The following is a 27,056-nucleotide window of genomic DNA, read 5'->3' as shown; positions in this document are numbered from 1 at the left end:
CGAGCCTGTAATGTGAATGCTAACTAGCTCTAGAAAACGTGTAGAATGATCATTTAAAGTGACCCTATAATGCAGATAAGGTTTATATTAAATACGGCAATATGAGTATGATTTGTAAACAGGTCGGTATATTCTATAGCACGGCTAAAGTATTGATGAGTATACTCAGTAAAAAATCTTTGATTATAACCATGACGTAAATAAACATATTTTAGTCAATTTTTCTTGAGCCCAAATTTCATGGTTTCCCGACATAACACCATTTCGGGGGTAAATCGTGAAATACCTACTCAAACGAAGAAATGCTTCATATCTAACTTGTAATTAATTACTTCGTGGACTTAAGTGGATGAAGATTACCGACAAAACCGACGAAATAAAAAATTATACAAACATTAGTGACTTCAGTTTTATGTTATTATCACTTTTTCTCCTAAGAAAAAAGAGGGAGAAAAAAATGTTTTTAAAATTAAAGCTGAAGTTTTTCAAAAACGCTTCAATCCTGTTACATAGGTTTTTGAGAATAGAAAATCAAATTCTGTATGACCGCATTAAGTACATACAGGGTCAAGGACAGCTGCTGTTCAGTAAGAGCATAATACTTAGATGCCTGTTCAACAACTAGAAGAAGATTGATTCAGAATGCTGGTATATATGTTAAACAGAATATTACCGTAATTCACTTCTTAATTACTAAGGTGTGTCTATGTTATTAACAGTGATGTCTCCTGTGTTGTGCAGTCTGTGTTATAAGTCACTAGAACAGGTTTTACTATACAGAATCTAAGCAGCCACCAAGCGTGATTAGTCTAAAAGATAACAAACAAATCACTCTGCATTGCAAGCTTTTTATGTTGTTTTATCATAATATTTAATAACATAACTTCAAATAATTGTACACAAAAATGCTATTAATAATCATCTGTATCAAGCGTTTTGATAAGGTTTAAGAGCGGATTTTTGAACGTCTGCTTTAATTTATAATCATTATTTTGTAGTAATTAGCTGTAACAATTTACAATTTGCTAGTAATTTATAAATATGATAATATTTTCTTAATGATGGTCAGTCAATCAAAAGAAAAATGACCTACCTTAAACTTTGAATTTATTGGTTAAGGTTCGAAGGCACAAATGAGTTCTGCCATTAGAGAAAAAAACAATTCTAAAAGCTAAAATCAAGTGCCTGTAATACTTAACAGATACATGTAATGCTTGAAGTAGGATACTAATTTTGATCGTTCGTATTTTTTTTTAAATTATATTTTATGTGTACGAACAATAGTTTGAAGTTGGATAATTTAAATATTTGAAATGTAAACAAAGTACTCTGATTTATAAGTTAACACTTACTGAAAAACATTAACGCAGATAAAAGCCGTATGTTTGGTAGTATATGTAATTTAAGAACCTTAATATGTACGTAAATAGCAAAACACGAATTCAAGGGAATACATTAAAATATATATGTTCAATATAAACAACGAACTATCTTCAATGCAAAACTACAAACAATGGACAACTGAGTAGTTAACTTAAATGTGGTAAGACAGTGTCATTGTATAAGTAAGATTTTTGTTATTGATGTATACGGTTGGCATCGAAGTAATAGATTTACCTCCTTAAATTTAGAGTTGAAGGATACACGTAAGACACATGTGATTGCACCTTAAACACTGAAGATATGAAGTTTGCGACATTTAATGTCCATGCTTGTATGTTAAATTGGTCATGAGCAAGTTTTTCATCATTGTTTCATGAAAGTAATGTAAAGTTAAATTTACAAAAACAACACTATGTTTAGTGGAAACAGGACTGATACAATATATTGTATTAAACGAAAGAAAGACATCAGTTATCACAGAATACGGAGACGAAAGAATAAACCGGAAGAACTTCCGGCACCTCATCCATAATAATGTTTTTTTATCAATTCTTATCTGGACGGCGACACAACCTTTTATCACAAATATGTGTCTCAGACAGACAATTTTGATTCCTTCACATGCTCATCTGTCCGGCACCTTCATATATCTGTTCCGTCCGGTCGCTTTTCGTTGAAGAATATAGAAATAAGCACACCTGAAATGTATAATATGCAGCCATTATTGCAGTTATGTATCTAAAAAGCAGGTGCAATCATGAAGATAAACAATGAATGGCTTAGATCTGCAGGGATTTTACACAACACAAAAATGGCTTATGACGAATGATTTTTTTTTTTTCAATATAAGATACGTAAATTGAATTATATGTGCCAGGTTTTTTCTCCATTTACCAATTAATTAGTATGATCGAATATATAAACTTTTCGTAACAGTCAAGTACGCCGTTTTAAATCATTAACTAGATAACTAAAACAAAACTCTCAAGAAAATGTGCAGGAACAGACACATGTGCCCAGTCAACTACGAATCAATTATAATAAATAAAGATATACATAAAAGACAATAAACTAAAAAATGCGAGTGACAGTAATAAGCAAATGATTGTCTGGTCCTCGTTGTCTCGTTACAATTTAGGGAAAATTAATTAAACTTACTTGTGAACGAAAACGCTGCAACCATAAAAAATAGTCCATACCATCCTAACGAGTTCTGCAGATTCGATGTAAGAACAACCCCTATTGGACTTGTAACGATCTGCAATTAAACAAAAGCCGAAACTGCAATGCATTATCAAAGTACAGCATCTTACCTAATTTCAGGGAAACTAATCTATCGATCTTAACTTTACCGGAATAACAGTTTCACATTTTCTTTTATTATATTACAAATTCTAGACAATCTGGAGATTGAATGGGTAGAAGCAGCCCTTGTACCACGAGATCCCCTTATGAACATCCATATGCATCTGGCTGTCCTGGTGCTGGAAGTTGTATACATGTATGTGTTCTTGTTATGTGTCAGTATTTCCATCAACTCATTTAAAGTGACATACCACTTGTGCACTATGGCAGAGCAAAAAATGTAATCGGTCTAACGTTAACATTTACCTCGGTATTACCAAAGCATATTTAATTATGTTTCAACACCGATCTTAATTATGATAAGCATGGTTTTTTTCCTAAGCGTGGATTGCTCTTGATTTCTTTATCAACATGAACATAATACACCAACATAAAAAAAAATCATTAAAAATCAGACAATACCTAAGTTTTGACAAATCAAAAACTATTTTATAGCGGCCATCTTTTTAAATGGTTTATGGATGCCGTGCTAGATTTCGCAGTGCCACAATACATTTATATACCATACTTTTATAAAATGGAACAACGGCAGTATGAAGTCACTTTATGGTGGCCATCATGTTTAATGGCACAATGAAGTGGTGGTAAAGAAGCAGTGCTATGAACTTGAATGAAATTGGAAAATATCTCAATTATAACCAATCAGTAGTCAGTTTACAGCCATTATATTCGAGCGTTATCATCAATTGAAACAATTTAACATGAATAACGTGTATCACCTTTTTCTTAAGAAGATCGTTTCAACTAGTTCTCAAAGCAATGTTTTGTATATATCAAACAACATTCAAGAAAATCTAGATATACGTACTGAAGCTGTAAATACGAATCCATAGTTGATGGCGTAGTATTTCTGTCCAAAACACTTCGCTGTAGCCGTTGGCAGAAGTGAAAAATTACCGGAAAATGACAGGAACAGAAGGCAGACGTATAAGAGGTAGAGGGCTGAGCCAAATCTTTCCGTCAAAGGAAATGTCAGTATACATACACAAAACAACCCACAGGACAGTATGGAGGCTACCTAAAATGTAACGGTAGTATCACACACACAAGACCTGGAAATTCTAGACATGTCTGAAGAGCAGTCTTTCGGATCAAAACGACGGTATTTTTTCGTATATTATATAAGACGTATCAATATATACTTATTATCTCGCCATTTCTCGTGATAACCTGTCTTTCATCTCCTTGATAGCTCTAGCGTGAGAGCTGACAAACGTGCTGCTACCGCCTTCATAAACGTGAATGTTTTGTTTTGGTATCTTCTTCGTTGCCTTCTGTTTATTTACGTTCGCATTTTTTTCTTTGTTTTCACTACTTCAATTTTTTTGGCAAATAGAAATAAGTTCCTTGAAGGAAAGGTCACAACATGAAATCAAATTGATGCTATGTGAAATAAAACTTGCCTTGAAACAAAACTTGTCTGCCAGGTAGCCCCATAATATCCGCCCTCCACCATTGCACACAGCCGCTAGGGAGCCGACAATAGCTAGAAAGTGATCATCTTTGATGAACGTCTGCCCATATGTCTGAAATATTGAGAGTATATTATTATTTTATTTTATTCCACTTGGACAATACAGTGACAATTATGTGATTTCATTTAAAGTGGAACACTGGATTTCTTAGACTTTGAGGTTTGCCTTAAGCTTGATGACCACGATTGTTAATTTTGTGTAGAAGTATGGTTTATATTATAAACACATGTTTTTGTATGCTACTACACTTCCAAGTTTCTTAATTCTTGCAGCAAAGAGATTTTAGGCACCTCAACTATGCTTCAAAAGTGTTTAAAACTAGTTTGGATTTCCATCGTTTTTTATCCTAGCATCATCGACGAGTTGTGTGAATATGCACATTGAGAATATCAGCTATAACCTTTGACGACAAAAGTCAGCTTGGTCATAACATCATTTGCATTTGTGACAATTGGCACTACGATCTCAATAACCTTGCGAATGTACATGATTGAGTTGGGTGTTTTTTAAGGGCCTTAAATATCGTGATCATAATTAGAGATATCGTTTTATTTGATGAAAATGTTCTATGATTACCAATTGAACGGTAGATTAACGAACAAACCACGTCAGGCAATTAGGTCACTTGATTACAAAATAGCATTGATACATGCACCACAAACCCTCGGCTGAGTAACAATTCCACTGATATTGTGCCATGCGCCAGTGAACTGTGTTACGCTACAGGTGCCGGCACAGTACAGTTATACCCAGTCGAGTCTCTTCATACGACCATCTAAAGGTTGTTTTGTCATTGTTCTGGTGAGATTTAAGGATCCGTGTTCCAGTGGGGGCAAAACACGTACATACTGTTACCTCCTCTTAATTTCGCTTTCGGTATAACTTTAAGCTCGACTTGGCCAGGGCACTTTCATTGTCTGGGTACATGTAGCTATTTTTCAGACCTACAGTCTATTGAATTGATGGAATAATGGAAGGTGCAAGGTTTGAACCCTGATCTAGCCTCATTACAATTTTACAATCAGAACATGAAAATGAATATTTTGGTTACCTATATACTTACCTTATACAGAGACGATATAAACTGGATCCCTTGTCCATTAAACAAAAAGAGAAACCACAGCATATAAAATGACTTCTTCTTCAGAACCTGCCTTGGCGAATAGTCGGTATTATGTACACTCCCGCTATTGAAGTAATACATATATATCTTATTTACAAAGCCTATCTATCTTATTACACGTATTAACAGCTCACCGGGGTAATAACAATTAATATTTGACGTTAACGTGATACAAAGCAGCCCACTAGGACTAACATAAAAGTAGTATAAAGCAGCTTACGTGGATGGGTAATAGCTTTGAATCATTATTATAAATGTAGTAAAAAGCAGTTCATTGGATAACAATATCTAATCATTTACTTAGGCATGATACAAAACTGCGCTTAAATCATTTGTCCTGCTCACATAGCTTAACGTGTACATTATAGCAGTAAGACTTGTTTCAGACTAAGATAAATCATGCAACACCACATGTTACTTTAAGGATCCCTGGTCCACTGCCCTGTAGTTGTTTTTGTATACACAGTAACAGGGGTTAAATTCGTGTTGGTTATTATTGCAGCACTGTTTTGCCAGTACACTTCGGTTCACCAGCTAGCTTAGTTAGTAAGAGCTACAGTATAACAATCTGAAGTATGATTTGTCAGAGCTATTGTCATGCCGGAAAGTTGTTTTCTATGCGTAGTGACCGATTTTGGCAGTGATATGGGGATCCTTAAATTTGTATCAATTAACCTTTAAATTTCTTAATCTTTTTCTTTAACTTACATGGATGAAAGCAGCTGTGTTTCCTCGTCATTGCGGTTGACTTGCTCAGAAATCTAAGGTAAATTTGATAGCATAATAATAGAATGACCATAAATAAAATATTAAGTTTTAATGACAATGATATTGAAAAAGGAACAAAGCCTGGCTCACGAAATATGAAAACAATTGAGAATTAAATCAGATCAATAAACCAATCAAGTTGTTCTGAAAAATATTTGCTGAGCCTTGACTTTGACTTGTCGATAATACTCTACTTACGCTCTCTGGTGGGTCTTTCAAAAGTATGACCCCGACAAGCTGAATGGCTGCGTAACAACCTCCAAGCACAAGAAACATTCGGGGAACTCTGTCTAGTACGCTGTCTTGGTCGAAGTATCTGTAGAAAAAAAAATCAAAAGCGAATTGTTTCCACGCGAACCGCGGATGCTCTTCAGTGGCCAAACGACAAATACGATGGACCATGCTGAATGAAAATCCCCATAATGAAAATTGATGATATTAAGTCTCAGGAATGAGTTTTTTGGACCTAGGAGATTTTCGCATGCTAGTTGGCGCTTCCTTTGTCAAAACCATTTTCTTTGCTTTGGTAATGTTTCCTAACAACGGACAGTTGTGTTATATAACGCTTTTGTCAAAACAAATTCCATGTTGTAATCGCCAGTAAAAAACATCGCACTACAGAAGCACCTTTACTGGAGCTCACATTCGCCATTATTCTGAAAACGTCACAATATCTATCGTCACCACCTTATTGAGGGTAATACGGATAGCGTCAAGATTGTAGCCATTTCCATGGTAACATCTATTTTAGATCCGGGGGTTTTCTGTTACTATTGTTATTAATTTTCAGAAATGAGATATTTTGGAATTGTCCAATTTCATGGAACTATTTTTAAAAAAAACGCAAAAATTAACCCCTCTCAAAAAATTTAGATGTTAATAATGAAAACATTTTTTCTTTGTTATGACGTATTCCAGAGGTGCAGGAAAATGTAAGTTAGAACAACCCCAGGAATTCCGGGGATTCAGGGTATTTGGCAAGTATATGCACGAATACAATTATCATCTATCAAAAACGAAAAGTTAGTTGTTAATCATTTACATCGTCACTATGAAATTAAAACTTTGTATTTTAAGGACAAATAAGTTTCCATCTTTTATATTTGTAAATTTGTACTCACTTGTCCTAATCAACAACTTTGTTCGGAGCAAGGTTGTCAGGGTTGAGATAGGCCGTCTGAACCTGGTCAAATATAAACGCTCCGCCTCCAAATCCAGCTACTACAAGGCCATTTACCAGACCCCTTTTATCCGGTAGCCACTGCAAAACGCAAGAAAGATTTGCTTTGCATCAAGTCTAAACAAAGTAAACTGTTTAAGTCCTTTAAGTATCATTTAGGGTATGTTTATACATGTATTATAAGCAGACGAGTAAGTAGCATGACACCTATTGCTAAAGCATATTAGACTTGCATAAACAAAATTCCGCTCTAATGAAGGAGAAAGCATGGAAGCTTAACTTCATTCTTAGATGTTCATGTGTTTACTTGAGAAGTCTTGGCCAACCTAACATACGTGTCGATGATAACAAATGTCCATGATTACTAGAATATTTGTTTTGAAAGTCTATGCGATAGAATATCTTATTTTTTCTATTTGTGTTTTTTTCTGTTGGTGGCAGAACAATTAAAATATAAACGTGAAATTTCACAACTTGTAATTATGCTTTTGTAGGTTGATGACCGGAGAAGTTTACATATAAGGACAAGGTATAAATTCATTCACATTAGAGGAACAGGGACCCGATAATTTGTTACAGCTATATTCCGACCTAAACTTGGATTTTTAGAGTTATTTTACACGTTTAAGTGATTAAGATACATTTTCGGTAAAAATGTCACCCAAAATGATGGATATATCTTCGTGGCCGGTAAACGAATGCAATATCACTCCAAAAATAGTGCTCTATTTGTGAACTAATTACTTAAATTCCAAATTGTTTTAATACCATTCTCTGACTTTGTCAAAAAACAAGAAACGTTTCATATTTGTGTCATGGAACTTTTAAATATCACGGGATAATGTTATACGCGTACCAATTGGGGTAACGTCGTGTTCGCAATCACTGTATGTATATAGAATCATTGAACACAAACTTACAGCAAAGAGTTTACCTGTAGTAGTACTAAACATGACACGTTTACCTTCATTCCACAGCCCATTGGTGTTGCGTATGCAATGCCGACTCCAAATCCAAACATTGCACCATAGGTGAGAACAGTCAAACCGAAGGATGACTGTATTGTAAAATAAGTCAAAAGCACTCCGCCGCTATTTAAAAAAATATCAAAGAAAACAATATTAAGAACCGTAAGTGACCATTTAGCTATTTTTTTGGTAAAGGGTACCAGCATGTTGAACTACATTGTATATCATTACCAATGTCACTACTGTAAAGTGTTTGTTTTATTACTTTTTCAGAAGAAATATATTGCATACAAATCACGTGCTGTTACGAATTATAGTTGTTCTTAATTTAATTGAAATGCTTGAAAATAGAAATGAGAAAAGAAAGAAACCCGGGACCTTCACATTGCACAACCTACAGTTTACTAAAAAAGAAAACAAAAATACAAACATTCTCATACTTGGAACTGAGATTTGACATGCAATGCATCAAAATGATTTTATAATTAAAGAGTCGCAAACCATATGAAAACAAATTGCTGGGTTAAGTAACTCTTCGTCAAAAACGCTCCTATGGAATGCTTCATATTTTATATAGAAAGGGGGGAAATACCAAGTCAAAAATATTCTATGTGGAATTTGTTCTCGCGATTATAACTGATGCATGAGATCACCATTCTCAGCGATTCCTTCTATTCAATTCTTTCACAGGAGATGCGGCAATGATTCTGCTGTTTTTTCCACCGAGGGTTGATGACATCACAAGGTAGTTGAAATATTAGCCAGGTGGTCTTTTATTTCTCTCGCTAATGACTCTATAAGCCATCGTCCTTTTGGAACTATGGATACCAAGGGCTCGGCGCGAACAGCCGATTTGTTAATACAGAACTAATATCACAACTCGTTTATCAGGAGTCCGAGGCCAGAGTGTTGTGTTGCAGAAAACCGGATCATATTTAGCGTAAGTTCGTCAGTGAATCCAGGATCTTATTGATACGAGATGCAAACCATGGCAAACGGGTTGACTCAAATTGGACCTCATGTATATATATGAGATGAAAGTACTTAAGACTCGTTGTTAAGAATTTTTCTTTTTATAATATTTATATATATTACAGTTAGTATTGGGTGAATTAGACCATGATTGTAAACCCTGGGTTGCACATAAGTTATGCCCATACCTCGAAATCCATCCGCCAAGTAACGTAGTAAGTCTCGTTCCAAGCTTCCGGTGTAAAATTCCTCCGATAAATACACTGGCTCCTTGTCCCATAGCTGCTACAGCCATAACCCATAGACTGTCTGCGTAAGTAAGTTCAGCAGAAACGTTCTTTTTTCTCATGTATGACGTCATATATGGCGTCATATTACCTAAGAAATCAAAAGAAAATGTTTTACTTTCATAGTATGGTATGTAAATATTCTTATATTTGTTTTGTGTAAGCAACATTAAGCAGGGTCAACATTTCTAAAAACAAAATAAGCGAATTATAAAAGTACAATTGAAATCTGTACAAACGTATACAAAAATGCAAAAAGTCCAAATATTTTATGACTATGTTACTAAAACTTTTTTTTTATTTTACGAAATATGTTGGTCAACATCATTCACACAGATTTCATCGTGAACTCACAAAACCGCTAATATCCATATATATAAATACATGTATAAGATGAGGAATACATGTATTGGAAACGTATTTTTCTCTACATGCACATACTTAAAAATAATTGATGCCACAAAGGCAAAAATACGTATTCGTGGAAATACAGATATTTAACAGTAGTTAATATATTCTAAACACTTACCAAACGTATATACGGTACCGAGGGTGAGATGCACTAATATGCCTCCAATTATGACAACGTAGCCCCTCAATCTGTGTCTCCCGAGGGGTGGGGACGAAACCATCTTCTTCTCTTGGCTATCGTTCATTGTTGGTCATAGAAATAACGATTTTTAACATCAGGTTGTTAGTCAGGCAATGATCAACTTGTATCCATTGTACACAACTTGTAACACTATGCATCCTCATGTGCCCGGTCATACACTTATCACATGGTTCTCCTATTACTTCACACACATGTGTGATCCTGGGTCTTTTTCAATGACAGATCCGGTTAAGAGATCACTTCAAATCACTGATGATAACCAAATCATTTATTTCATGATCATTTAAAGGAACTATCTTCCTTAAAGTTATAGATCGTTTAAATGCAAACATAGCTTTCAACAAGTGGCGTTGTTCATACTGATAGTGCTACAGAAGATGATTGACTACGTGTGGCTAGTCGTTATCAGTGACAAAGATAGTGGATTTTGAACTGACAAATATTACTGTGTCATACATTTATGTATGTGTGCGTATATAAATATATACTTATTTTCCCACAATCACTATCCCCAAACTCGTGATGGTTTGTTATCATGCACGTCTATAACCCTCATAATTTAATCTTCAACTTGCAGGTAAACCGTGATGCTTTATACGTTTTGAAAATTAACTAACTCGAGTTAGATACGCAGGATCAACAACAATCACTCATCGGGAACTTCTTTAAATGGGATGATAGGAGTATTTCTATTATATATTGCTTTGGATTCATTATTCTTTCATCCATGATAAATGCGTTTAGTAGTGCACTCGATCAATATATATATGTATATGTAATACCGGACTAGATAGTGTAGTTTATAGAAGTATTGACAAATTACTATGAAGTAATATTGTGTTATTGTAGAAAGGGTAAATATCACAACACGTAAGTGTTTATGTGTGACGTTGCGGTGTCTAATACGATACGTATCCTGTCACCTTCATTAGATAAATGACCAATGAAGCGTATGTACACAAAGGTGTGAAATATGTATGAGTTGGCAATATTAAGTCAAACGTCGATTCGGATACGCCATAAGCGTTTGTACACATCACATTAACAATTATGTTCGGCTACGCATTGTTTCACGCCTGGCAATAAATGTGTGAGAGTCTATAAGCCCCCTCGTCTCGATACAGACCAGGCCCTCTGCGGCATATCAAGATGGCTTCCTGCTTGCTATCTCTGTCCAGTATTTTGGAGTTATCCAAGTCATTAACTGGACCTTGCTCCATGGCATGGTCTGTGATCGCAGATTTATTGATATGGGTCTCCGACTGCTTGCTTTCTGATAAGGTGAATTTCGTTTCTCTGGGGTTTTCTGACGTTTTCTGATATTTTGGCGTTTACTGATTATAATATTTCCAAATAAAAAAAAAGTTTTTTTTTAAATTGTGCTAGATATAGAAACGAGTTATTTAGTTACAAATAATTCATTTTTTTACCCGGGAGACAAACAGTGCTTCATTAACTTAAAATCATGGATGAATGGAATATTTATTTAGACATAAAGTCTTTAAGAAAGCATTCGACAAAGTTCCACAAAGATTGCTATTTAATAAACTTAATATGTTGGCTAGAAACAATATTGAGTGATCTCGTCAACAGAGCAAGCCGCCACCAGTAGAATACTGCAAACAAGTGTGCTAGGTCCAATACTTTTTGTCATTAACCTTTAACGATCTACAAGAGTGTACATATTCGTTAACTGTGATGTTTGCAGACGGTTTTGAAATATATTGATCAATATGTGACAATGCCGATGAAAGCATACTCCGAGATAATCTCTGCTATTAATCAACTCGTCTGGTAAATTGCTGTTAAATGTTAAAACTAAAAGCAAAAAGTTGTGATAGTATCAACAAAACAGACGAAAAACGAATCACGGTATCATCAAACGGGCAAGGCAGGGGAAATTATCTACCAAGCGTGATGAATCTAAATAATAAAAACACCTTTCATTTCATCAAATTCTATTGACAAGATTGCATAGTCAATTGGGTAGAATAACAGACAAAGCCTATATACATTCTCTCCGTCAAATTGCCAAAGTGGAATAAACAATGAGACATAATATTTTAGACATGTTGGAAATGAAAACTTTAACACAAAATAATTCATATTAACACAAGGCTAAGGGGAAGTAACTCATGAAGGAAACATCTCACACACCTCATACACACTTACACACACACATACAAGTATAAGTACAAATATATTAATTTCAGCATATATATATACACTATCATTGACAGATATTGGCAGACTTAGACCAAACGTCCATGTACATATATCGCACAGGTCACTGCTACCAACAACTGTTACAATTAAGAATAATACATTAATTTAATACATATAGAGTGTAATTATTTACAATGTCAAGATAAGTACATGTAATAGTCAGAAGTCATGCTCAACTAGAATCTCCTGGATGTTATATAGAATCAGTATACCTTTGTTTTAACATGTACATCGTTGCTTTAAGTCATATAAAAATTAAAACGACGGGATTTTCCAATAAAATAATGCACATCATCAAGTATTCGTCTATTTGTAAGCCAATTACAATCAGGACGGCCCTGAATAAGAATGTTTATACCAATGTGATTGTGGTTGCCATAACTATTAAGAGAATTGAACAAAGTAGTTCTTTGATTATTAAAAATATGATATTCCAAAACGAAATGATATACTGTTTCGTGTTCAGCAGAGCAGGTACAAGCTGGACTATTAGTAAGATGGTCATAGCGTAAATCATAATTTAAATTACTACAAGAGTTTCGAAGTTGATATAGAATAATATTTGCTCTTCTGGTACCTTCTGTTTTGAAAATTGAACAGATTCACTATCAGAAACAATATCTTTATTCAAGTAATTTTTTAATGCTGCAGGAGTGGGAGAATTAAGAAGATCAGAATTTGCAGTGTTAATTGTAAGGTAAAAAACTGTCGAAATAGTTCTACATAATGGTGGGTTGAAAAGCTTAGTTTGTCTGAGAGGGTAGGGGTTATCTTTTTGATTATTAATAAAGGGATTTAAAACATTTTGTAAGTACTGAGGTGTCTGTCCATGCATATTTTTTTACATCATTACATGTTTGTGTTTATTTCGTCTTACAGATAGTGTTTTCCAACCTAGTTCATTGTATAGTTTGTCATGTGATACCCCAGAACGAAGACCTGTTATTATCCTAGCTGCTTCTAATTGTACAGATTCAAGAAGATCTGTTGCCTGTTGTGTACAATTATCCCAAATAATATCTGCATATTCCAAAATTGGCCAAATAAATCCCACATATATTTTAATTACAGATTTTCTATTGACTTTAGTTTTGACATGGCGAAGAATATTAAGTCTATTGTAAGCTTTTTTGTATATAATGTATATGTGCTGTTTCCATATTGCATCATCTTTAAATGGAAGTCCTAAGTGCTGATGTTGTGACTATGATTTGGCTATTTACGAAGAAGAGTGGGAGGTGACGGGTGTCTTATTTTCTAGACAATATGAGTGATTCTGTTTTACTTGGATTGAATTTAATGTCCCAAGTAGTTGCCCATTCACCTATGTTAGTAAGATCAGTGTTGAGAGATTGCGCAGCCTGCGCTGGGTTATTATCTATAATTACATACAGAGAAGTGTCATCAGCAAAATGTTTGATATTGGTGGAAACATTAGTAGTGATATCATTGATATAGAGAAGAAATTATAGTGGTCAGAGGACAAATCCTTGATGTACCCTTCATTTACATTCTTAAATTGTGAAAAGTAACCTTCAGTATTTACTCTTTGCATTCTGTTAGACAGATAATTTTCAAACCACGAAAGTAAATTTCCATTTAAACCATATAATTTCAATTTAAATAAAAGACCTTCGTGCCATACTTAGTGAAGTAATCGTTAAGAAGCTGTGCTTTGTCAGTTGGATGATGGATTATTTGGCCGTTGGATTCAAGTGGCGGAATCGAAGATGATTTATTATAAATATTGGTAATAGATTTAGCTATCTTCCACCATTTGTCTGGAGTAACCACATTATCATTTAGTGATTTTCAAGATTTTTTATATAGTTTGCTTTTGCCTAACGGATAAGGTCAATAGTTTTACTCCGTAGGGTTCGAAATTGTTCCCAATAATGGGGATTATTTGTTAATATAACTTTTCGGTGAATTATATTTCGTTGTCTCATTTTCAATCTAATTGTGTTATTCATCCATGGTTTATCATTTGGGCGCACTGTTATTACTTTTGTAGGGATGAATCTATTGACCTGCTCCGTGATTGCATTAACTATAGTGCTATTAAAAGTATTAGAATCCTGATTTGAAGACAAATTCAACCAATCAATACCAAATAAGGCATTGTTCATTTTATCAAAGTCTGCTTCTTCATATTTTAAAATAGTTTTTTATAGCTTACTTTTTTAAATACAGAATAGGAAATTGAAGCATGTACTGAGAAGTGATCACTGCAAAAAGTTGGAGATACATGAGTATTTTAAACTATGTTTTGGCTATTAATAAAGATAATATCAATGGATGTGGCACTGTCAGGTGTTATTCTTGTGGGTTCATTAATAAGACCAAGTAATTTATGTTTGATAAGGAGTCTTGATAAGTGATCATTCAACGGAAGATTTAACATATTGATATTGATATCACCTGTCAGTACCACATCTAGTAAAGTATCTGAAGCTCTGGTCAACGTATCATCGAATTTATTCCAGTAATCAACATTACTTTCTGGTTTGCAGAAAAATCCAAGAAGAAATATATGATTATTAACTAATATTTTTAACCATATAAATTCAAGATCATCCTTTTCTAGGTCCATTCGCCTATTCATAACAACATTATCCTTGTGATAAACTTTAACCCACCGACCAGTAGTTCTATCTTTTCTATGAATATTGGAATTGAAGGAGTGCATCTGAATGTCAAGGTTAGATATTGAAGGGTTTAAATGAGATTCTGTTATACAGACTATATCATTATCCTCAAATTCTGCTTCTACCATGGCTTGTTTCTGTACTTATATTTTGTACTTTCAATATCACGACTCAAAGTTAACACAACAAAATGTGAAGTCGGAAGAAAACATATGTTATCAAAATATACAGACCTATTATCAAGTAGTATAATAATGAATTGAAAGCCAAGATGTAGATTTTGAAAATACGTTTTAAATAAGCTAAAAATCAGCCAGAAATCAGATTTAGACCATACGAATTTTACACTAAACCTTTGTTTATGAAACTTCTCATTCTGCCTTGCTCATCATGATGTTTAATAACATAACTTAATACAATTATACATAAAAATGCTCTTCCTAATCACCTGTTAACAAACCTTTTAAATAAAATGCCATGCTAAGTAACATTTACTAGATTTCAACATATTATCTCAGGCAATGAATGTACCTAGCAAGTTACGCAAATAATGGACATCGCTAATCTAAAGTTTATAAGCTACACACTATGGTGTTATTTATTTCTAATTGGATTCCATTGACAATTTTCACACTCTAAACAGACAACCCGAAAACCATTGGGATAAGAGCGGATATTTTAACGTTAATATTTTAGGAATGTTGGAGTTATGTCCCTTACGTCAATATATGCAAAGTATTGTTAAAAACAATCTTTATTGTAACCTTTCAATCAAAATATATGCTCTAGCTCAAACATTATATTGATTGATTAAAGTTCACAGGCACTTGAGTTAAACCACTGAAAAGAAATATATAATGGCTAAACTCAAGTGCCTTAAAACTTAACTAATGAATTCAATGCTCGAGGTAGAATAATACTTTTGATTGTTCGTACTTTTTGAAAAATTATAGTTTTTTTTTTTTTTTTAATTAAAAGAAAAATTATAGTTTTATGTGTACGAACTTTAGTTTAAAACTGGATAATTTAAATATTTGATACAAAAAATGCATGTTGGGAAGTCTATATCATTTAAGAACCTTAATAAGTAATGACAGTGTCATTTACGGGTAAGGGTTTGTTATTGATGTATTCGGTACGCATCGAAGTTATCAATTAACTTTCTGAAATATAAAGACAAAGAATATATGTAAGACGGAAACACATGTGATAGCACCTTGAAAACCTAAGAAATGAACTTTGCAATATATGTCAATGCTCGTATATAAAATTGGTCTGTATGATTGGTAGGTAATATAAAGTTAAAGTCTTAAAAAGAGTTCTTTATTTAGTTTGAACAAGACTTATAAATTACATTGAATAAAATGAAAGGAAAGACATCAGTTATCACAGAAAACGGAGGCTAACTAATTTACCGGAAGGACTTCCGGCATCTCATACGTTATAATGTTTTTTTAATGACATTCCTTTTTTTGGACCGCGACTTAGGTTTTTGTCGCAAATATATGTCCCAGACATACACTTTTGATTCCTTTACATGTTCATCTTAGAGACACCTTCATATATCTTTTCCGTCTGGTCGCTTTTCGTCGAAATAAGCATACCTTAAAGGAACAACTTATATACAAAATTGTACCATGCAACATGGGCAGCCATAATTGTAGTTTTGTATCTAAAAAAACGAGAAACAATACATGTCTCAGATCCGCAAGGATATCCTTCAACAAAAACTGGCTTCTGAAGAATGATTATTTTTCAATATAAGATAAAAATAAATTTTCAATATGTACCCAGATTTTTCTCCATTAAACAATGATTTAGCAATATCTTGTACGATCAATGTATTGAAATTTAGTAATGATCAAAATACGTCGTTTTAAATTATTGAATAGCATTATTTTGAAAAATCAGTCAAAAGAAGGAATTGGGTAGGAATTCTTTTGGAAAACAGGCGCATGTTAACAGTAATAAAAAGATGATTGCAGAGTCATCGTTGTTTCGACATTTAAACCGAAATTAATTAAACTTACTTGTGAACGAAAACGCTGCTACCATCAAAAATAGCCCATACTGTCCTAACGATGTAAGAACAACCCCTTTGGGACTTGTAACGATCTGCACGAAAATAAAATCCTAAATTGCCATGCATTATCAATCTAACCTAATTTCAGGGAAATTATTCTATTGATCTTAACTTTCCCGGAATATCAGTTAAATATTTTATTCTATTATATTATATATTCTAGACAATCTGGAGATTGGATTGGAAGAGGCAGCCTGGGTACCATGATATCAACCTTTTGTACATCAATATGAGTGTTGGTGTTCATGTGCTGTAACTTGTATATGTGTTCTTGTTATGTATCAGTATTTCCATCAACTCATTTTAATTGACGTTCCGTAATAGGTCTAGTTAGCGTTAACATTTAACTCGATATAATTGTATTTAAACAACGATATTAATTATGTTAAGTTTGTTTTACCTAACCATTGATTGCTTTTGATTTTCATATCATCATGGTGATAATACACCAACATATAAATTTTCATTAAACAACAGACAATACCTAAATTTGACCAATCAGAAACTAGTTTATAACGCCCATCTTATTCAATTGGTTCACGGATGGCATACTAGAGGTTCAGTGCCATAATTTATTTACATACCACATTTGTGTAAAAAGGAACACCGGTAATAAACTTTGACTTCACAGAAGTAACTTTATGGCCACCATCTTATATGACACAACTGAAGCCGCGCGGTAAAGCAATCACTACTATAATTTTGATTAAAATCACATAATATCTCAATTATAACCAAGCAGGAGTCAGTTTACAGCAGCCATTGTATTTGAGAGTTATCATTGAATGAAATGATTCAACATAAAATTTGTTTATCACGTTTTTCTCAAACATAACGTTACAAAAAAGTACAACAAGCAATGTGTTGTATGTATCAGACAGTGAGAAATTACCGGAAAATGACAAGAATATAAGGCAGACGTAAATGAGGAAAAGAGCGGGGCCCACTCTTTCAGTCATAGGAAATGTCAGTATACACACACAACACATCCCACAGGACAGCATGGAGGTTACCTTAAATGTAACGTCAGTATCGCACACACAAGACCTAACAACAACATTTCGTGTGATAACCTGTTTGTTATCCCCTTCACGAGACTAATTTTCCTGGGCATATCACCCTCATAAACATGTTTAAGGTGTAAACTACTTTCACAATCTGGATGATGTTTTCCATCAATAAATTGGGGCATTTTTATTTAATTGCCGTGTCTATAAAGATTAAAACAACGTATAATATATCGCGCCCTATCTACCAAGATAAGCCACTCTAAAGCGCTTTACAGTACATATATATACAATTGATACAATTAGCAGTTGTCAATACAGTTTTGAGAAATTCGCAGGAGCTTCCTTGTCAGGCGCTAACTATTAGTCCTATGCCACCTGGCTAATATCTCCCTGTGTGTGTATGACTTCGTGTGTGCTAGAAATGTTATATGTTCTGTTTGTAGTGGGACTGTGCTTCCAACGGCATCATTTATAGTGCAACCGCACTTGAATGCTACAGCACATCCACCCAAGACCAATTTATGCTCCACCTGGGTAATGTGGGCAGGGGAAAAACACTTTCTCTGAATATCCATGCCTACGACGATCCGTATCTGTGTCTGATGACGTCGGAACACTCTTTGCTTTCCTGAATTTTTCAGAGGTAATCATAACGCATTACACAGGGTGAATCCCTAGAATTTCTTACTGTATACCGGGTATTTTTCTCAATATTGTTATTTCCATGTTATTTACAGAAGGGATATAACTGTGAATTCAACAATGGAGTGATTTTTGTTCAACACCAAACACTACTGTTAGATCTATCTCGAGACAAACGACCAAAAGTACAACCTTTTTGCAGACAAGTTACTGTGCATGTTTTACCTTCCTAGCAATAACCCAAAAATAGCATTGCAAGAATTCAAAATTGTATATAGTATACTTTTTAGGACGTTAAAAAAGTGATTTTTTCTTTCGATATCTACTTCGTTGCCGTTGTTCATTTACTTTGGCATTTTTTTCATCTTTTGCATTGCTTCACATTGTCGTATTGCTATAAATGGCTTCTTCACAAGAAAGGTCACAGCATGAAACCAAGTTCATGTTGAGTTTAAACAACCCTACATTGAAACAATACTTGTCGGCCAGGTAGCCCCATAGTATCCTCCCTCCACTATTACAAACAGCCGCTAGGGAGCCGACCATACTTGTCTGCCAGGTAGCCCCATAGTATCATCCCTCCACTATTACACACAGCCGCTAGGGAACCGACAATACTTGTCTGCGAGGTAACCCCATAGTATCCTCCCTGCACTAGTACACGCAGCCGCTAGGGACCCGACAATACTTGTCTGCCAGGTAGCCCCATAGTATCCTCCCTTCACTATTACACCTAGCCGCTAGGGAGCCGACAATACTTGTCTGCCAGGTAGCCCCATAGTATCCTCCCTCCACTATTACACACAGCCGCTAGGGACCCGACAATACTTGTCTGCCAGGTAACCCCATAGTATCCTCCCTCCACTATAACACACAGCCGCTAGGGACCCGACAATACTTGTCTGCCAGGTAGCCCCATAGTATCCTCCCTCCACTATTACACACAGCCGCTAGGGACCCGACAATACTTGTCTGCCAGGTAACCCCATAGTATCCTCCCTCCACTATTACACACAGCCGCTAGGGACCCGACAATACTTGTCTGCCAGGTAGCCCCATAGTATCCTCCCATCACTATTACACACAGCCGCTAGGGAGCCGACAATACCTGTCTGCCAGGTAGCCCCATGGTATCATCCCTCCACTATAACACACAGTCGCTAGGGACCCGACAATAATTGTCTGCCAGGTAGCCCCATAGTATCCTCCCTCCACTATTGCACACAGCCGCTAGGGAGCCGACAATAGCTAGAAAGTGATCTTCCTTGATGAACATCTGCCAGTATGTCTGAAATGTTGAGAGAATGTTATTTATTTTTGAACAGAGGCCGATTTAACTATCTTGCACATGGACGATAAAGTGACCATTATGTGATGACATTTAGATACAAGGTAGAACACTCTGCGAGATTTCTTAGATTTCGAGGTTTGCTTTTAGCTTGATGACCACGATTGTTACTTTTGTGTAGTGGTATGGTTCATATTAAACACACATTGTCCTTCATTCGTGTAATAAAGAACATTGAAGCTCCTCCTGCATGCTTCAAACGTGCTTAACTTAATTTGGATTTCAACCTTTTTGGCCATAGTGTTACTGACGAGTCATAGAAGGACGAAGTAGCTGTATTGTGTAGTGTAGTTCATTGTGGTTAACTGTATTTATTATAAAAGTAATTTTAAACGTAATTTCACCTGTGTATGAGTGTTAAGTTCATACTGTACTTGACATGCTCACTTGTGAGATTGTGAACATGTAAATTGGGAATATTAGCTATCACATTTGACTTCAATAGTCGTTATGACATCATTTATGCTTGTGATAATTGATAATATGATTCCAATAACTTTTCGAATGTCCATGACTGAAAGAGGGAGATTTGAGAGCCGTCAATATCGTTATGGTGATTAAACATTTAAACAGACGTGATCATTACCAGGGATAACGTTCTATTTGATGAAAATGTGTTACCATTGAACAGTACGGCCTGCATAGTATAAAGCTATATATAGATTCATTAAAGACATAGTCATGCCGGAAAATAAAACACCTTTTCCAGTTTTTCAGTGCATGGTTCCAGTTTTCTGGCAGTAGTGCAAGGGTTAGGTTAGGTTTGGTTTGGTTTAATTTTGTTTAACGTACCATTAACAGCTAATGTCATTAAATGACGTGCCTCCATGTGTGTAGTGTATGTGTGCTTGCGTGTGTGTATGCAGGAGACATGATATGCTGGTATGATTGTCTCCTTGTGATAGCGCAGATCTGATGCCGACTTTATCGTGCTGTCTCACTGAAATGCCATGTAGAAGGCACCAAGCACAGCATTCCACCATGTCACATTATATTGACAACGGGTGAACCAGTTGTTGCCATTTCCCTTAAGCTGAACGTTAAGCAGGGAACAACAACTACCATTTTAAAGACTTTGATATGTCCCGGCCTGGGAACAGAGCCTATTGCCTTTCTCACCTGGGCGAATGTTCAACATTCAAGCCAAATGTGAGGTGTTGCCAAGCACGGCGCTAGGAAATAAAAGGTAGTTAGAAGTAGAAAGAACGATAAAGATCCTAAATATTGCAACGGATGCAGCAGATTTATTTTGGTCGCTTTTGTGTTCCAAAATAGAGGAAACCAAAGCAAATCCCAAGTTCTGCAGGCGGTTACTCATTAGTCGCATCCTGCGATACGTGCAAAGGGTAACAGCAGGTATATCTATTTTCCAATCTCCCACCTGCAGGGGTGCAAAACTGGTCTTTTTCTATACAAACTTTGTCTCAACAATCTAGCCGTCTTACCATCCTATCAAATTTGCTTGGAATGAAGATGCCTTGATCGGGATTTCACTGCATAAAACTGCTTATAATTGGGTTACCTATATACTTACCTTGTACAGAGAGGATATAAACTGGATCCCTTGTCCATTAAACAGATAGAGAAACCACAGCATATAAAATTACCTTTCTTTCTCATTTGACATATTCGAAGCTCACTGGGGTAACAGCATTTAATCATTAACATAAACGTGACACGAAGCAGCTTTTTACGGTGATAACACTTGTTCATTGACGTTTACGTAAAAAAGCAGTTCCTTGGGAAGGAACAGTTAATCATTACCACACACGTGTATAAAGCAGCTCACTTGGGAAGTAGAGTATATTCATTAGCAAAAACGTGTACAAAGTAGTTCATTTGGGAAATACAATCTAATCGTTAATATAAACGCCTACACATCTGCCTACTAAGGAATAGTACTTATTCCCTTAACGTTACCGTAGTACAAAGAAGCTCACTGGGGCAATAACACTTCAACATTAAAATTAATGTGGCACAAAGAAGCTCACTGGGGAAATAACACTTCAACATTAAAATGAATGTGGTACAAAGAAGCTCACTGGGGTAATAACACGTCAACATTAAAATCAATGTGGTACAAAGAAGCTCACTGGGGAAATAACACTTCAACATTAAAATAATGTGGCACAAAGAAGCTCATTGGGGAAATAATACTTTAGCGTAGTACAAAATTGTTTCTTTGGTATAAGCAACTTAATAATTAACAATAACGTGCTACTCATATAATGGATATTATTCTATTCCATGTCACAACCAAATGGAAACGTTGTATGGAGATAAAAATGCGAAATTATTACGTATATTCTAAAACTATTTTTTTTATATATAAATTTCATCTGTATAGTTATAAGACAGTCTAGTGGTTAGGTACTAATTGATTATTTAAATGAGGCAGCGTATGTACTTACATATATATATCACTTTAAACTGATAATCAAACTTTTTGTATTTTTCTTTTTTTCAAATATCATAATTTACTGACAGCGTCGCTTACTAACCAAATGGCTGCATCAAAAGCATATCGTTTTGTTGCAGGAATCAGTCGAATGCAGTGAAACATCTGGAAGGGTGTCAGGCAGATAACGAACCTTTCTCAAACAAAATCTTGGACGCAGAAACATACATACCAGTGTCAATAACATGACAACAAAAGTAAATATGTTGGACGTAAAATCTCCATATCAGTGTCAATACCATGACAACAAAAGGTAAATATGGTGGACGCAGGAATCTACATATCAGTGTCAATACCATGGCAACAAAGGTAAATGTGTTGGACGTAAAATCTGAATATCAGTGTCAATACAATGACAACAAAAGTAACTTTTTTTGACATAAAATCTACATACCAGTGTCAATACCATAGCAACAAAAGTAAATGTGTTGGACGTAAATTCTATATATCAGTGTCAATACCATGACAACAAAGGTAAATGTGTTGGACGTAAAATCTGAATATCAGTGTCAATACAATGACAACAAAAGTAACTTTTTTTGACGCAAAATCTACATACCAGTGTCAATACCATGGCAACAAAGGTAAATGTGTTGGACTAAAACCTACATATCAGTGTCAATCCCGTGACAACAAAAGTAAATGTGTTGGACTAAAACCTACATACCAGTGTCAATACCGTGACAACAAAAGTAAATGTGTTGGACTAAAACCTACATACCAGTGTCAATACCGTGACAACAAAAGTAAAGGTGTTGGACGTAAAATCTAAATATCAGTGTCAATACAATGACAACAAAAGTAACTTTTTTTGACATAAAATCTACATACCAGTGTCAATACCATGGCAACAAAAGTAAATGTGTTTGACGTAAACCTACATATCAGGGTCAATACCGTGACAACAAAAGCAAATTTGTTGGACGTAAAATCTAAATATCAGTGTCAATACAATGACAACAAAAGTAACTTTTTTTGACGCAAAATCTACATACCAGTGTCAATACCATGGCAACAAAAGTAAATGTGTTTGACGTAAACCTACATATCAGGGTCAATACCGTGACAACAAAAGCAAATTTGTTGGACGTAAAATCTAAATATCAGTGTCAATACCGTGACAACAAAAGTAAATTTGTTGGACTAAAACCTACATATCAAGGTCAATACCGTGACAACAAAAGTAAATGTGTTGGACTAAAACCTACATACCAGTGTCAATACCGTGACAACAAAAGTAAATGTGTTGGACTAAAACCTACATACCAGTGTCAATACCGTGACAACAAAAGTAAATTTGTTGGACTAAAACCTACATATCAGTGTCAATACCATGACATCAAAAGTAAATTTGTTGGACGTAAAATCTACATGTCAGTGTCAATACCATGGCAACAAAAGTAAATGTGTTTGACGTAAACCTACATATCAGGGTCAATACCGTGACAACAAAAGCAAATTTGTTGGACGTAAAATCTAAATATCAGTGTCAATACCGTGACAACAAAAGTCAATGTGTTGGACGTAAAATCTAAATATCAGTGTCAATACAATGACAACAAAAGTAACTTTTTTGACGTAAACTCTACATACCAGTGTCAATACCATAGCAACAAAGGTAAATGTGTTGGACGTAAAATCTGAATATCAGTGTCAATACAATGACAACAAAAGTAACTTTTTTGGACGTAAAATCTACATACCAGTGTCAATACCATGGCAACAAAAGTAAATTTGTTGGACGTAAAACCTACATGTCAGTGTCAAAACCGTGACAACAAAAGTAAATTTGTTGGACGTAAAACCTAAATGTCAGTGTCAATACCGTGACAACAAAAGCAAATTTGTTGGACGTAAAATCTAAATATCAGTGTCAATACCGTGACAACAAAAGTCAATGTGTTGGACGTAAAATCTAAATATCAGTGTCAATACAATGACAACAAAAGTAACTTTTTTGACGTAAAATCTACATACCAGTGTCAATACCATGGCAACAAAAGTAAATTTGTTGGACGTAAAACCTACATGTCAGTGTCAAAACCGTGACAACAAAAGTAAATTTGTTGGACTAAAACCTACATATCAGTGTCAATCCCGTGACAACAAAAGTAAATGTGTTGGACTAAAACCTACATACCAGTGTCAATACCGTGACAACAAAAGTAAAGGTGTTGGACGTAAAATCTAAATATCAGTGTCAATACAATGACAACAAAAGTAACTTTTTTGACGCAAAATCTACATACCAGTGTCAATTCCATGGCAACAAAGGTAAATGTGTTGGACGTAAAATCTGAATATCAGTGTCAATACAATGACAACAAAAGTAACTTTTTTTGACGTAAAATCTACATACCAGCGTCAATACCATGGCAACAAAGGTAAATGTGTTGGACTAAAACCTACATATCAGTGTCAATACCATGACATCAAAAGTAAATTTGTTGGACGTAAAATCTACATGTCAGTGTCAATACCATGGCAACAAAAGTAAATTTGTTGGACGTAAAATCTACATGTCAGTGTCAATGCCATGACAACAAAAGTAAATTTGTTGGACGTAAAACCTACATGTCAGTGTCAAAACCGTGACAACAAAAGTAAATTTGTTGGACGTAAAACCTACATGTCAGTGTCAAAACCGTGACAACAAAAGTAAATTTGTTGGACGTAAAACCTACATTTCAGTGTCAATACCGTGACAACAAAAGTATTTTTTTGGACGTAAAATCTACATATCAGTGTCAACACCATGACAACAAAAGTAAATTTGTTGGACGTAAAATCTACATGTCAGTGTCAATGCCATGACAACAAAAGTAAATTTGTTGGACGTAAAACCTACATATCAGTGTCAATACCATGACATCAAAAGTAAATTTGTTGGACGTAAAATCTACATGTCAGTGTCAATACCATGGCAACAAAAGTAAATTTGTTGGACGTAAAACCTACATGTCAGTGTCAATACCGTGACAACAAAAGCAAATTTGTTGGACGTAAAATCTAAATATCAGTGTCAATACAATGACAACAAAAGTAACTTTTTTGACGTAAAATCTACATACCAGTGTCAATACCATAGCAACAAAAGTAAATGTGTTGGACGTAAAACCTACATGTCAGTGTCAATACCGTGACAACAAAAGTATTTTTTTGGACGTAAAATCTACATACCAGTGTCAATACCATGGCAACAATGGTAAATGTGTTGGACGTAAAATCTACATACCAGTGTCAATACCATGGCAACAAAGGTAAATGTGTTGGACGTAAAATCTAAATATCAATGTCAATACAATGACAACAAAAGTAACATTTTTTGACGTAAAATCTACATACCAGTGTCAATACCATAGCAACAAAAGTAAATGTGTTGGACGTAAAACCTACATGTCAGTGTCAATACCGTGACAACAAAAGTAAATGTGTTGGACGTAAAATCTAAATATCAATGTCAATACAATGACAACAAAAGTAACATTTTTTGACGTAAAATCTACATACCAGTGTCAATACCATGGCAAAAAAGGTAAATGTGTTGGACGTTAAACCTACATGTCAGTGTCAATACCATGACAACAAAAGTAAATTTGTTGGACATAAAATCTACATATCAGTGTCAATACCATGACCACCAAGGCTACCAATGAATTTTATGCAGAAAATAAAGTAAAAAGCAAAACAAATTTACATAAATTTCATTTACAATGTGAAAAAGAAAACATATTGCAGTATATTGCTATTAAATATAAGTATGAGTGTGCATTCAGGTTTTCTGTTTTTGATTGAGTTTGCCTTGGTATTGGTGCATAGAAGCAATTCCCTATCGCTCAAAATTACCCTTTGTCTGATATTTAAATTTTGATCTATATCATGAAAAACTATTATTAAATATGTTTATTTCCTTATCTTTTATTACCTTTCAATAATGTGTACATTTCCTTTAGTTTCCAAACAAAACTTTAGAATCATCAATATTATTTTTTTTAGCCGAAATATTATTTTAAATATATATTAATATTTTACATTCTCAAATATTTGATAAGATTCTGTCGTGAAATTATGAGAGAATAGTCAGAGCAGTTTATGTATTCATTTGTTAATTAATTTTGCTGTATTGACATAAAAAAAAAATATGTAATATACAATTTAATTAAATTAACATAGATCGTATATTGCCTGTAGCATTTGTCTTTTCTATTCATTGATAGCGTGCAACATAATAACGTTTGGTATTCTTGGAATCTTTATATTTCTTTCCAGTCCAGTCATACTTATCTATAACACAAGAACATACCATGGGTTGTGTGGGAGTTACACCTGGATCTCTAAAACTATGCGAATATCCAATAGGATATTATTTGTTAACTTATAATCACATCATAATTATAATACGTTACACATCATATTTTTTATATCTTATTTTTATCATGATGATTCATATTTTTTAACTAAATGTTATCGATTGTTTTTGCGATGTACCGTCTTGTCCATTTTTGTT

General features: G+C 34.5%; 2 protein-coding genes and 1 long non-coding RNA gene across 3 annotated transcripts; all 3 read right to left on the bottom strand.

The window, feature by feature from the left end:
* Positions 1-840: 840 nt before the first annotated feature.
* LOC110457606 lies at positions 841-3,745 on the bottom strand. The gene is made up of 3 exons (XR_002463704.1): positions 3,557-3,745; positions 2,542-2,641; positions 841-2,081 (listed from the first exon to the last, which is right to left on the bottom strand). It is a non-coding gene; the product is annotated as an uncharacterized LOC110457606 (long non-coding RNA).
* Positions 3,746-3,807: 62 nt separating this feature from the next.
* LOC110457592 lies at positions 3,808-6,516 on the bottom strand. Its single transcript, XM_021508925.1, has 4 exons — positions 6,313-6,516; positions 6,055-6,107; positions 5,287-5,410; positions 3,808-4,274 (listed from the first exon to the last, which is right to left on the bottom strand). The coding sequence occupies exons 1-4, from the start codon at positions 6,514-6,516 to the stop codon at positions 4,065-4,067; spliced, it is 591 nt and encodes a 196-aa protein (XP_021364600.1). The 3' UTR covers positions 3,808-4,064.
* A 724-nt stretch (positions 6,517-7,240) lies between these two features.
* Positions 7,241-10,512, bottom strand: LOC110457591 (uncharacterized MFS-type transporter YhjX-like). The gene is made up of 4 exons (XM_021508924.1): positions 10,051-10,512; positions 9,423-9,612; positions 8,259-8,385; positions 7,241-7,375 (listed from the first exon to the last, which is right to left on the bottom strand). The coding sequence occupies exons 1-4, from the start codon at positions 10,175-10,177 to the stop codon at positions 7,241-7,243; spliced, it is 579 nt and encodes a 192-aa protein (XP_021364599.1). The 5' UTR covers positions 10,178-10,512.
* Positions 10,513-27,056: the final 16,544 nt, after the last annotated feature.

This window comes from Mizuhopecten yessoensis, unplaced genomic scaffold (assembly GCF_002113885.1).
Source record: "Mizuhopecten yessoensis strain PY_sf001 unplaced genomic scaffold, ASM211388v2 scaffold9253, whole genome shotgun sequence".
Classification (NCBI taxonomy): domain Eukaryota; kingdom Metazoa; phylum Mollusca; class Bivalvia; order Pectinida; family Pectinidae; genus Mizuhopecten; species Mizuhopecten yessoensis.
Note: the sequence above shows the minus strand (reverse complement) of the source record. Positions and strands in the feature narration are given on the sequence as shown.